At 40.8% G+C, this 13,045-nt stretch overlaps 2 protein-coding genes across 10 annotated transcripts in view; one reads left to right on the forward strand and one right to left on the reverse strand.

The window, feature by feature from the left end:
* Positions 1–8,800, forward strand: part of LOC138979662 (lysosomal acid glucosylceramidase-like) — a 9,461-nt gene extending 661 nt beyond the window's left edge. Inside the window, exons 2-10 of the mRNA XM_070352381.1 lie at positions 1–170; positions 657–800; positions 2,532–2,665; positions 2,958–3,130; positions 3,564–3,801; positions 5,124–5,339; positions 5,998–6,161; positions 6,816–6,935; positions 7,242–8,800. The exon at positions 1–170 is cut by the window's left edge and continues 37 nt beyond it. Coding sequence (XP_070208482.1) covers positions 1–170; positions 657–800; positions 2,532–2,665; positions 2,958–3,130; positions 3,564–3,801; positions 5,124–5,339; positions 5,998–6,161; positions 6,816–6,935; positions 7,242–7,344 — 1,462 coding nt within the window. The 3' untranslated portion in view covers positions 7,345–8,800. The remainder of the gene's footprint in view (positions 171–656; positions 801–2,531; positions 2,666–2,957; positions 3,131–3,563; positions 3,802–5,123; positions 5,340–5,997; positions 6,162–6,815; positions 6,936–7,241) is intronic.
* The window catches only part of LOC138979672 (tropomyosin-2), a 124,303-nt gene continuing 119,686 nt past the window's right edge, over positions 8,429–13,045 (reverse strand). For all 9 annotated transcript variants that reach the window (XM_070352422.1, XM_070352439.1, XM_070352432.1 and 6 more), the window contains one exon: positions 8,429–10,065. In XM_070352422.1, the coding sequence (XP_070208523.1) occupies positions 9,983–10,065 (83 nt within the window). In that variant the 3' untranslated portion in view covers positions 8,429–9,982. The remainder of the gene's footprint in view (positions 10,066–13,045) is intronic.

Here is a 13,045-nt window from a genome sequence, read left to right on the forward strand (position 1 = left end):
CGGAGATTCAGTGGTGTGTGTCTGCAATTCAACCTACTGTGACACAGTGCCCCCAGTTCCCAAGCTGAGCCCAGGGATGTTTGCAGTGTACACATCGTCTCAGGCTGGTGATCGATTCCAGCTAACTACAGGGAAAGTGAGAGATTCCAGGTCATCGGCATCATGTGATTGTGAGTTTGGGTTTGACCAGTCAGTCTGTGAATCATGCATTCAGCATGTCAGTCAGTTGGTCAAATATAATGGAAAAATGATTGATAATTTATGATAATGTTATGATAAAGTTATCATACTGAAGCCAATGAAAGGAGGTTGAATTCACACTTCCACTACAGTGGTGCAAGCGATGTTCTAAGTCCCTCTGATGAGAGGACACCCAATACAGGACACCTTTTGTTGTCCCTTTGTCTAGCTATTATCTTTACCAAAATATGTACCTGTCATGACAAGCCACCTGCAATTGAGGGACATTTTTGGCTGGTTCCAAGAGTGTCCTTTCATCACAGGTAGTGTAATACTGACATACCTTTTCCCCCTACCTGCCCTAGGGGAAAATTGAGGACTGTGGGAGCTTTTCTAAGAGATACCAACTAATGTGTACAAATTAATGTACATTCAAACCATTGTAGATGAGGATTGTTATAATTATTATGTTTCAGTGGTGTATGAACTGAGGATGAACAACACTAGACAGAGCATCATAGGGTTTGGTGGAGCGTTCACTGATGCAGCAGGTATCAACATCGCCAGTCTGCCTCTTGCCGTGCAGGACAAACTGCTTGAGTCTTACTTCACTTCTGAGGGTAAAGTTATTGTGTTTACTTTGTGTGTGTCTATGTGTTTGTGTGTGTGTGTGTGGGGGGGGGGGGTTGGATGTTTGTGTGTGTGTGTGTGTGTGCATGCGTATGTGTGTGGGTGGGTGGATGTTTGTGTGTGTGTGTGTGTGCATGCGTATGTGTGTGTGTGTGGGTGTGTCCCTTGTTGTTTGTGTGTCTGTTTCCAGCAATTTGTCCCTGTGTTTCTGTGAAGAGTTTTTCAAAAACTTCAACTACCAAACCAAAGTCTAACATTTTATTGGGAATGATTGGGAGAAGCCTTGCATAACTATTTTGTGATATATTATTCTGTTTTATACAACTCCTGCAATGCAACCGAGGGGTGGATTAAATCTAGTTGATTATTTTTAGACAAGTGAGAAATTAGAACGAACTACTTTGATTAAACCCAAAAATCACACGTGGATTATTCGAAGTAAGAATAAAGAGGGCTAAAAAATAATCAACACTAGAATTTATTTTTAGAACATTTGAAACCCAGACGATTGGACCCTGTTGCGGAAGAATACGTACAATGTTGACTCAAAACTGTAACAACAATGGCTGACGTGTATGACTAGTCGACAGACGATGCCATTTGCTTTGTGTGTGTTTTTGTTGTTGCTTACTGTACATGACATACATTACGTGTAAAATCCAGTTCTTTAACAGGCAACAAACCTTGCAAATTTCCAGAAGCTGCAATCTGAAGGGACCTATCTCTGATTCTAGCAGACGATCTCTCCAATGTTTAACACAAAATCAGCAAACTCTCCTGTCACATAGAACGTCCATTATATAGATCTAGTGCAATGTTGAAATGAAGTTACCGGTCTGAAACATTTAGTCGTTTCTTCTGAGACAATCCTTGTTCTCTTATCATCTACAGATTTACCGCAGTCTTCACCACGCGAATTCACAACAGTCAGACTTTCGAACATGTATACAATCTACGTAGGCAAGCATGATACGTCATGACGTCATATGATTCCTAGCATATTGACGTAATGCTAAACATCCGGTTATCCCGAGTTTTCTCCGTAATACATGTCTGTGGGTTTTTCAATGTTCGGTTATTTCCGTGGCTTCATGCGGAAAGAGAACCGTCGTCTGCAATCAACGACATGGACCATTCTGGTCCTTGCTGCTGACAAAAACATGATTTTAACACAGAATGTAATGTCAGAATAGCTATATAAATGCTATTGTGTTTTAATCGTAGCAATGGGGTCCGATATTTAGACGAGACAAGTATAATGCCGACGAGTCGGAGACTAAGAATAAAGTAAAAGAATAGGGACTATTTGAATGACGCGCATTTGACACTCTGAGTGATTAGGCTGAAATGAAATTGCCTACAAAATGTCGTCTGCATGACTGCATGTTCGACCCGTGTTGTTCGTTGTATAAATAGCTTAAACAATGACAACTCGTTGATTACTGGAAAATAAACCACTCGTGGGTATTTGCAGCCGCTTGGTAATTCACTCGTGTGCTCCGCACACTCGTGAATTACCAAGCGGCTGCAAATACCCACTCGTGGTTTATTTTCCAGTAATCAACTCGTGGTCATTGTTTAAGCTCTATTTTAAGCATACAGGAGTATTAAGATGCAACACTCTAATTAATTCTATATTTGCCTTTGAAGTTACAAATGTGTGTCATCTCACTCCTGCTTTGTATCATTTTGCAAACAATACCTGCTGTGAATGATTACAGGTTTAGAGTACAACTTTGGTCGCATTCCAATGGCCAGCTGTGACTTTTCAACTCATGCATATTCCTACGATGATGTGGATGGTGACCTTGAACTCTCACACTTTGCGCTGGCTATGGAAGACAACAAGTTTAAGGTCAGTGTGTGTGTGTGTGTGTGTGTCTGTGTGTGTGAGGGTAGATTCGTGTTTAGTGATACATTTTTGTTTATGTTGTTGTTTTTGGTGGCGTTGGTGTTGTTGTGCATGCAAGCATGAATGCTTGTATTTGTTGGGTGTGTGTGTCTCTGTCTGTCTGTCTGTCTTTCTGTCCATTTTCTGCATGTCTCTCTATGTGTGTGTATGTATGTGTGTGAACTGACATGCTCACGTTTTATAGTTGTTCAGTTTTTCAGAATCTTGGAACTTGCCCTTCTTGAATTTGTTGCAGATTCCTTACATCCAGCAAGCATTAAAACTGACCAACAACAAACTGCGGTTATTTGCTAGTCCCTGGAGCGCCCCAGCGTGGATGAAAACCAACAAAAACATGAAGGGTAACGGCACCCTTATTGGTCATCCCGGAGGACAATATTATAAAACCTGGGCCAATTATTTTGTCAGGTAATGTACCACAAACGTATGAAGCAAGCACAATATGTATTAAATTGAAGGAAATAAATGGGCTGTTAAGAAGTAAGACTATAAACAGTCTAATTACCTAATCAGAAATGTCCAACTCATTGTACCATTCTACTATTCTACCAGTCCACAAACCAACATCAGCACACATACATTGGCACAATGCCTATCGCTGTTATAGTTTTGTTATGCACTGATGCGTTTTCTGCATGTGTTGCTAGAGCTGTTGCAATCTGTCATATGGATTTACTTTTCAGACTCCTGTGGGAAAAAAGGTTCTCACGGTTAAAAAGTTGTGATTTGTTATTTCTCACTGACTGTTCAGAAAATACGAGTAAAATGAAATGGTGCATTTCTTCTTTTTAAATGATTGTAATGAGATGCACTGATCATCATCACAATATTCTGTCATCAGGTTTCTCCAAGAGTACAGCAAGCATAACATAAGCCTATGGGGTGTGACCACAGAGAATGAGCCCACTGCAGGTTTTGTGCCAAACTACGGCTTCCAGTGTATGGGCTTCACAGCAGAGATGCAGCGAGATTTTGTCAAGATGGATCTTGGCCCAGCCATGCACAAAAATGGCTTTCAGAACGTCAAGATTATGATCATGGATGATCAGCGAAACAGCTTGCCTCACTGGCCGTCTGTGGTAAGTTTTGAAAGAACTTTAATTTCTTGCGCTTGTAAGGCGCTAGCTAGGTGTTCTGTCGACTGGTATATCCTATTAAACAAGAAGACACTTTATGACAGCAGCCAGTCACAGGAAGGTGTTTGATACCAAAAACTGTCAGACCCAATCAAAACTGGTAGAACTGACTGGCTGACAATTTCTTTTCTAGTATTTTCCTATAAAATCCGGTAAAATACAAGACATTTCCAGTTAACGCAAATGCTTATTGTAACAGTCAGTTCCTTACAAACCCAGAAGCAGGAAAGAGTAGTTTACTTTAGGGGAAGCAAAACTTTACTCACAAATGTACCCATTTTTTTTACTAATTTTCTTAGACCTATTTATACTACAGTACCCCCCGCGGGTTAGGGGGAAGAATTTACCCGATGCTCCCCAGCATGTCGTAAGAGGCGACTAACGGATTCTGTTTCTCCTTTTACCCTTGTTAAGTGTTTCTTGTATTGAATATAGTCAATGTTTGTAAAGATTTTAGTCAAGCAGTATGTAAGAAATGTTAAGTCCTTTGTACTGGAAACTTGCATTCTCCCTTGTACTAGGTTGCAAGCCCCTGGAGCAATTTTTTTATTAGTGCTTTTGTGAACAAGAAACAATTAACAAGTGGCTCTATCCCATCTCCCCCCCTTTCCCCATCGCGATATAACCTTCGTGGTTGAAAACGACGTTAAACACCAAATAAAGAATAAAGAAAAAGATTTATACTACAGTGGAACCTCCCTTTTACGCCCTTCAAAAACCTAAGAAAATCCGGTCTTAAAAAAAGGGAGGGAGTCTTAAAAGGGGGGTACATTTACAAAGACTATGAGCAGAAAATCTGTGAAAGGAGGAAGTCTTAAATTGGGAGGTCGGGGCGGGGATGTAGCTCGGTCGGTAGCGAGCTGGATTTGTATTCAGTTGTCCGCTGTCAGCGTGAGTTCGGCGAGAGATTTATTTCTCAGAGTCAACTTTGTGTGCAGACTCTCCTCGGTGTCCGAACACCCCCGTGTGTACACGCAAGCACAAGACCAAGTGCGCACGAAAAAATCCTGTAATCCATGTCAGAGTTTGGTGGGTTATAGAAACACGAGCATATCCAGCATGCTTCCTCCGAAAGCGGCGTATGGCTGCCTAAATGGCGGAGTAAAAACGGTCATACACGTAAAATTCCACTCGTGCAAAACACGAGTGTACGTGGGAGTTTCAGCCCACGAACGCAGAAGAGGAAGAAATTGGGAGGTCTTGGAAGGGGGTTTCCACTGTATCACCGAACAGATCAATCAAAATATGTATCTTTGTCTTTACAGGTGTTGAAAGACCCAGAGGCAGCAAAGTACGTATCAGGAATAGCAGTGCACTGGTATGGCGATAGGACTCCTCTCTCGGTTCTGGACACTACCCATGATCTGTTCCCAGACTACTTCCTGCAGTACACAGAGGCTTGCAATGGGGCAGGGGCGTCTCCCCATGTCGCGTTAGGAGACTGGGGCAGAGGCGAGAGATATGCCACAGATATTATAGATGTGAGGATGAATTTTCTTGGTTGTGATTGCACTTCCCAATCTATAAAAACGATAAACCTTTTGGAATTCTGAGTAGCTCTCATGAGATATGTGCGAGACATGCTCTCTGTCATGCTTCGAATGTCGTGAGAAGTGAGAACATTTTCGCGAGATAGCTGTACCACATGCTTTGCTATGTTTCGAAGTTTGCGAGAGCTTGCAATATCGATAAGGTTCTATTGTGTGTGTATATGTTTGTGTGTTTTTGTTTTATTAATTGTTGCGGTTTCACTGTCTACTTTTAGTGGTTGAGAAATACAACTTAGATTGAGTGTCTATATAATTATGAGCTTCTTGGTAGGAAAACATTCAGAGAGGATTATGAAAATTCATGGAACGTAATTGTAGAGGTTGAAGATGACTTTGATTGAATTTGTTAGCTGACTAGACCTGAACCTGAAAATGTTTGCATGATGTATGAGCGAAGCTGCATTAGAAAGTGCTGTTTCCAACGATCTCTGAATACATGTATATGATTTTTGTAGTTTTTCTTCTCTTTAGTTCAGTAATGTTTTTGTGAGGGAAGATCTGAATTCCCATGTCTGCTCCTGAAGCATGTTGTACAAAACAGGATTATATATGTTTCTTCATTTCATATTACTGTTTTTCTACTTCTCAGAATCTAAACCACTGGGTGACAGGCTGGACGGACTGGAATATAGCCCTGGACCTGGAAGGAGGCCCTAACTGGGTGAAGAACTTTGTGGACAGTCCTATCATTGTCAATGCGTCCAGCGCTGAATTCTACAAACAGCCCATGTTTTATATCCTTGGACACTTCAGGTTAGAATGGAGCAAAGACAAAAGCTCTTTGACCTTAACCGCTTTTGCTGTTTGTGTAGCTTTGATAGTACAGTGGAAACACCCCCCCTCAATTTAAGATTCCCTCCTTTTTAAGACCTTGATTTCTCAGACTTTCTGTTCATAACCTCTGTAAAATTACCCCCATTTTAAGACTCTCTCCTTTTAAAGACCCGATTTATGGATGTCTTAACACTTTCTACCCCAGCTATGTTGACCAAGTTTTTTTTTAGCCGAGACCAGCTGTGCTGCAGCAGGTCGCTCAGAATTGCAGTAACTGTGTGGAATACTGTGTATCAACACGATGGAATACAGGCGTTAGATGGATGTTACAGGAAGCGACTGTGTGTACGAATATATTCGTACCCGGTCAGATAGAGCCACATGAGTGGGTACGGATATATCCGTACCTGGGAGACAATGAGTTAAAAGGGGGGTTCCACTGTATTGGTGTTGGTGGATGTGTGTGTGTGTCTGTGTGTATGTATGTGTGTGTGTAAGTTTGGCACATCTCTGATTATTAAAAGATGAATACTAAAGAAGAAAATTGTGTGAGAGAGAAGGGGGTAGGGGTATCACAGAGTTTACACTAAATCTAAATGTGCTTGTAATATTTAAGCTTTCCTTTTTTTTCAGTAAATTTCTGGTGCCAGGGTCCAAGTACATGGACCTGATACCTCTTGGTTTTAAGCTGACCCTGTACCATGTTGCTTTTGTTCGTCCTGATGGTAGCATAGCTGTCATTTTGTGCAACATGTAAGTGAAGTAACTGTTTTTCTGTCAGTGATAATCATCAAGCGTATTTCTTTAGGTCTCGGCTTCTGTAAAAATAACAAAAAAACATTTTAACATGTTTTTAACATTTGATAGTGGCTCCTGTTATCTTTGTTAATAGTACTAGGCCTATTGTTTGTAACCCTACATGTTTCTGCATTTTACCAGCCTTATATTAGCAACATGAGTGATTGTGATGATCAGGTTCCATGGTTCATATTTGATTTTGATTAATTTACAGTTTAATACATCATCATGGCAGGTACTTATTTTATTTATCTTTTTCAGAGCCGAGTCCCCAGCCAAGCTGTCTTTGCACGACCCAGCAGTCGGATATATTGATCTTACAGTGCCAGCCAAATCTATTCAGACAGTATTGTGGACTTCCTGAGAATTCCGCAACAAAATTAGAGCTGACATTTGCCTCAACTTACTTTTTTTTTTAACAAATAATGTTTACAATGTACTTCTGCTTGGAAAGGTTTTAGGATTGAATGTATTTGAGAAAGTGTCTAATGTGGTACATTGCAATCATTGTATGTAGTTTCCTTTTTATAAATTTGACTACAGGTCAATATTTGTCGTTGAAAGTGAGTGTGCAGAAACTAATAATTTGCCATCCATGAGGAATGTGAGTGTGTGTGCTATAGAGAGAGAGAGAGAGAGAGAGAGAGAGAGAGAGAGAGAGAGAGAGAGAGAGAGAGAGAGAGAGAGAGAGAGAGAGAGAGAGAGAGAGAGAGAGGAGACAGAGAGAGAGAGACAGAGAGAGAGAGAGACAGAGAGAGAGGAGACTGCCGAAAGACACCATCCCTCACTGCATTATAAAGGCAAATCCTTGGTTGAGTCTGTCTCATTTCTCTTCAATCCAGTGCAGGATAACAATCCCACAAGTATTTTAAAGCATTGTGCAGTAACTGCTGTGAAAAACATTAACTAAAAGGCACTGCCAGTCAGTTCAGGACCAGAAGTCTTTTAAATGTGTATAATAGAGCACATCATTTTTTGTCTGAATCTCAAGAATGCCTTTTGCATTTACATTTTTCATTGATCGAAATATTTTGATGTGGCATGTTGATTTTTGTGAACATTGATAATTTCTTCAACTTTTTATTTTGTTCAAAGTTGCAGACACTGAAATGTATTCCTGAATGTTGGCTGATCTATTTTCAGACTACTGTGTATTTAAATGAGATATTCCGAATACAGAATTGTGCCATGATCATGGAGGCTTTTACAAGCATATTTGTTTTTATACTTTGAGAAATGTAAATTAGATATCGTTTTTAATATAAAGTATTTATCTGTTCAGTTTAACTTTTTGTACATGCAAATCAAGATACTTTGGATTTTATTAAAATAATTTACCTTTCAAACATTCTGTAATGCTTTTGTACAAGAAACAATTGCCTTTATGAACTCACACAAATTCTCTTTCACACACACTTACTTTCCAAGATAAAACAGAAAGGCATATGTGGGAAGTAGATGATTTTATTATCTGAAAAAGTCACTGGCAATACCAAGGAGTGTTTAGCAGAAGCCATGGCTAGGAGACTAAGTGTACAATACACTGATACAGTGATACCGATGGTAGTTGACTACAGAAAAGAGAAGAAGAAGAAAGCAAAGTATAGAAATCTCATCTCTTTTGCACAATTACTCAAGAAGCTTGCATTATGACCGCAAATAAGTACAGAGTCTACTAGAAGAAAAATTAGCTGTAAAAATTATCACCAAAGTTTGGGTGTTATTACATTTACTGTCATTAGTTCGATACATCACCAAGTCTCTCTCTTTCTGCGGATTGGTTTGAAAAAAAACACCATCTGCGGATAGTTTTTTAAAAAGAAGACGAAATGCTGGCCTGGGGGCTGAGCCGTTTAAAAAAAAAAAGCGTAATAGCCATGACAAAAGAAAGAACAAAAGTATACATACAAAATAAATACATAACATTTTCCCTCTGATATCAGATCGAACATGCTGTTCGGAAAAAAATGTCCCAACTTTATAGGGGCGTCTACAAGTAAACTGTAAGTGATGCATTTTCGAGCAGAAATATTTGTACAAGTGATGAAATGCGCACGTGGCCGACATGGGCCAAAAAAAGGGCGAAGAAGAAGTTGGGTGGTCAGTGAGCGTATGGTTGTAAGTGCAACGTTGTTGTTAATGCCAGGTGGATTCCCCATGGCGAATGTTCTTTCCTTTCAAGGTACTGGGCTCTCTTTCTTTACTGGACTTTGGCGTGTGTGTTGACAGACTGGCGTAACGACCCAGAACCTTCTCATGACCTTGACCTCTGTCATGCCCTTCCTGTGGCCTTCCATTTACGAGCTCATTTCGCGTGGAGCTTGGTATTATATTTGGAGTAGTCTGGTAATTTAAGTTTTCATAACAAAATGCCAAAAGGTACCCAGGTACTAAACAGTCACTACAACCATTGCAGGAAGATGCTAAGCTGCATATCGAAATCTTTACAACACAGTCCTGATTCTACGTAATCAACGTAACATCAACTACGATGGCTTGTGCTAAAACAAAAAGGCAGACAAAAGCCTTTTTTTTTTATAATCACACATCAGCGGACACCAAACAACACAGCGTCAGTATAAACACAGATGATCCTGTCATTCAAAAAATAGTTAAGCTTTGATCGTAAGTATCTTCTTTCCTGCACACCATCCACGTGACTGGTGGTTGTGAATATCCCTGGTAGTACCGTAAGCAGCTTTTGGCGTGACCGAAACTAGTTCTCTCTATACACACCTCTCTTTGTACAAAAAGATGACAGGTACAAGCGCAAAAAAAAGTTGTAAACAAAATTCAAGAAAACTTCATATATTTTCTTTTGACGTTTTGGTCAATTCGCTTCATACACACACTCCAAAATAAACAGGCAGTAGTGAAGATTTGTAGAGGCTTTTGTTTGAAACTTTGATAGAGAAATGTACAAATTGATTTGTTTTGCAAAATAAACAGCAGTGGAGTGGCCGAAGTGCCGGTAGGGAGGTGGCTGAGGGGGGTGACACACCTCAGTAGCCTGCCAGCTCTGCGAAGGTCTGATCCAACTCGTCACTGATGTTCTTGTACCTCTCTTTCTCTGCCAACAATTCATCTGCAAGGACACAGAAAGCACGCTGTCAAGTGACGGCACCTTTGGTGTTTAAACGAAATGGTGAACATCTGTCATTCTAACTGCCGGTGTAAAAAATCAGTCACAATAACAATAAGGTTAGTTCCCTCATCCATTCACACCCTCTCCCACCTCAACAACAAAATTTAAGGACTTGACGACAAAAGCTGCTAAACAGCGATCTTATTTTCAGTTTCATAAATTATCACTTGATAACCTTTTCTGCAATCATTAAATCACTTTATAAGTTTAAAGGTACCTGCTTCAGCCCATTTACAATAGACCACTTCAAAAGACCTGTACTGCGTGGCAAACAGTAAGCACATGAAGCATAGCTGGCATTGCAAGTTCCTGATACCCTTGTAATTGCTTCCCAATTTAGTCTGCATCCCAGTAAAAACATTGATCAATAGCTGTTAGTACTGATCTCAGTAGCACACTATACATGCAACACACACAGCACTGTCAAAATGCATTATGGAAACAACCCTGCACATGGTAAACATCTTAGTTAATATTTCTTATACATGTGTTCAATGGACGTCCCCAAGCTCAGCCTAACTGAAACCTGTGATCATCATTATCACAGCTGAGAGAGAGTGTTTATTCATCAGATCAGCCTGCACTGGAAGCTTTGCTGATTATAATACAGGGGGACAGCATTTAGTCATTGGTTCAATCCGAACTGGAAGTTGTACCGATCAAAATCAACAGGGACAGATTCTGTCTCCCAACTAAAGTTATTGCGAAAGGTGAAGTCAAGGAGAGCATTTATCTACGAGATACACAGCAGTAGCATTGAGGCTTACAAATGGCATTTATCTTTCAGCTTTGCCATTCATGGGCTGCTACCACCTCTTTGCTCCAGTTAACCTGAAATATGTATTGATCCTGATCTTCACAGAGAGAGAAGATGAATGTTATCTATGCAATCAACCTGGTGTGGATTGATCCTGATCTTCACAGAGAGAGAAGATGAATACTGTATTATCTATGCAATCAACCTGGTGTGGAAGCTAAGTCAGCAGCAGGACGCCACGGGGATGGACTACAGGTTTTGCAGCTCTCCGATGCACTGGTCCATGTCTTCCTGCAGCTTCTGGTTCAACAGACGTTGCTGGTCCAACTCGTCTGCAACACCAAGCCACCCGCAAACCATGCAGCATCGCGTCACACAACACAACATGCAACAACCATCACGCCATTCTGTTCCCTGTACTTCTGGCCAACTGGGCCACCAAGGTGGAGAGGGTGGGGATTTGTGTCGTGTGTGTTGACTACTTACCTTGGCAGAATGTAAATGCCCAACAGGGAGAAAGGGGTTTGGGGTGGGAGCAGGGACGTTAGGTGTGTATACTTGTGTGTGTGTGGGAAGGAGGAGAACTTGCTTAGAGTCTGTGGGAAGAGAACTTATCTGGACAGAAAGTAATTCGGAGACAAGGAGGAAAGGGTGGGACCATGGATGCTAGGTGTGTATACAACTATACATATGTGCGCGTTTGAGTGTGTGGGAAGGGGAAGAACTTGTTTTGTGTCTGTGGGAGGATTTTTTTTTATCTGGACAGAATGTAAATGGGGGACAGATAAGAAGGGGGGAAGGAGGGGAACTTGTCTTTGGCAACTGAGTAAACCAGCGAAGAATGGTGTCTTTACTTTCTTTATTTGGTGTTTAACGTCGTTTTCAACCACGAAGGGTGAATGGTGTCTGATTCTGTGCGCTTAGAAATGACCTCGAAATATTGTAAATGGAAGGCAGTAAAGGAGGGGCAGGGATAAGAGGGGTGGATGTATGCATGTCCAATGTATTATGTGCTCTTCAGGTATTTTGTGGTTAGCCAAGGGGCAGTTTGGTCCGACTGTATAGAGAGGGGTTCCCACAATGCACACAACAAAAGGTATCACACACCCATTGAATTGCAATTGTTAATTCATTCCAACAACAAATCACACATTAGTCTAATACTGCAAATATCTGCAGAAACTATCTGTCAGACTGAACTATCAATACACAGACTGAACTATCAATGCACACAATAATTTGAATAACAGAGCATTTTTTGGTGGTTGTGTGCATGTTTGGGTCTGAAGTATGTTTGGGTCTGGAGTATTTATGTATGTATAGTGTGTGTGTGTTTGGGTCTGGAGTATTTGTGTGTGTGTGTGTGTGTGTGTGTGTGTGTGTGTGCGTGTAGGCATACAAATAACTGATTTATATGTTTATGTTTCCAGCAGTTCTCTGAGGGAGGTGCCTGCGAATGCAAGAATGAACACAGCTTGTGTGGGAAGGGGAAGAACTTGTTTTGTGTCTGTGGGAGGATTTTTTTTTTATCTGGACAGAATGTAAATGGGGGACAGATAAGAAGGGGGGAAGGAGGGGAACTTGTCTTTGGCAACTGAGTAAACCAGCGAAGAATGGTGTCTTTACTTTCTTTATTTGGTGTTTAACGTCGTTTTCAACCACGAAGGGTGAATGGTGTCTGATTCTGTGCGCTTAGAAATGACCTCGAAATATTGTACATGGAAGGCAGTAAAGGAGGGGCAGGGATAAGAGGGGTGGATGTATGCATGTCCAATGTATTATGTGCTCTTCAGGTATTTTGTGGTTAGCCAAGGGGCAGTTTGGTCCGACTGTATAGAGAGGGGTTCCCACAATGCACACAACAAAAGGTATCACACACCCATTGAATTGCAATTGTTAATTCATTCCAACAACAAATCACACATTAGTCTAATACTGCAAATATCTGCAGAAACTGTCAGACTGAACTATCAATACACAGACTGAACTATCAATGCACACAATAATTTGAATAACAGAGCATTTTTTGGTGGTTGTGTGCATGTTTGGGTCTGAAGTATGTTTGGGTCTGGAGTATTTATGTATGTATAGTGTGTGTGTGTTTGGGTCTGGAGTATTTGTGTGTGTGTGTGTGTGTGTGTGTGTGTGTGTGCGTGTGTGCGT

Source organism: Littorina saxatilis, linkage group LG1, assembly GCF_037325665.1.
Source record: "Littorina saxatilis isolate snail1 linkage group LG1, US_GU_Lsax_2.0, whole genome shotgun sequence".
NCBI lineage: Eukaryota > Metazoa > Mollusca > Gastropoda > Littorinimorpha > Littorinidae > Littorina > Littorina saxatilis.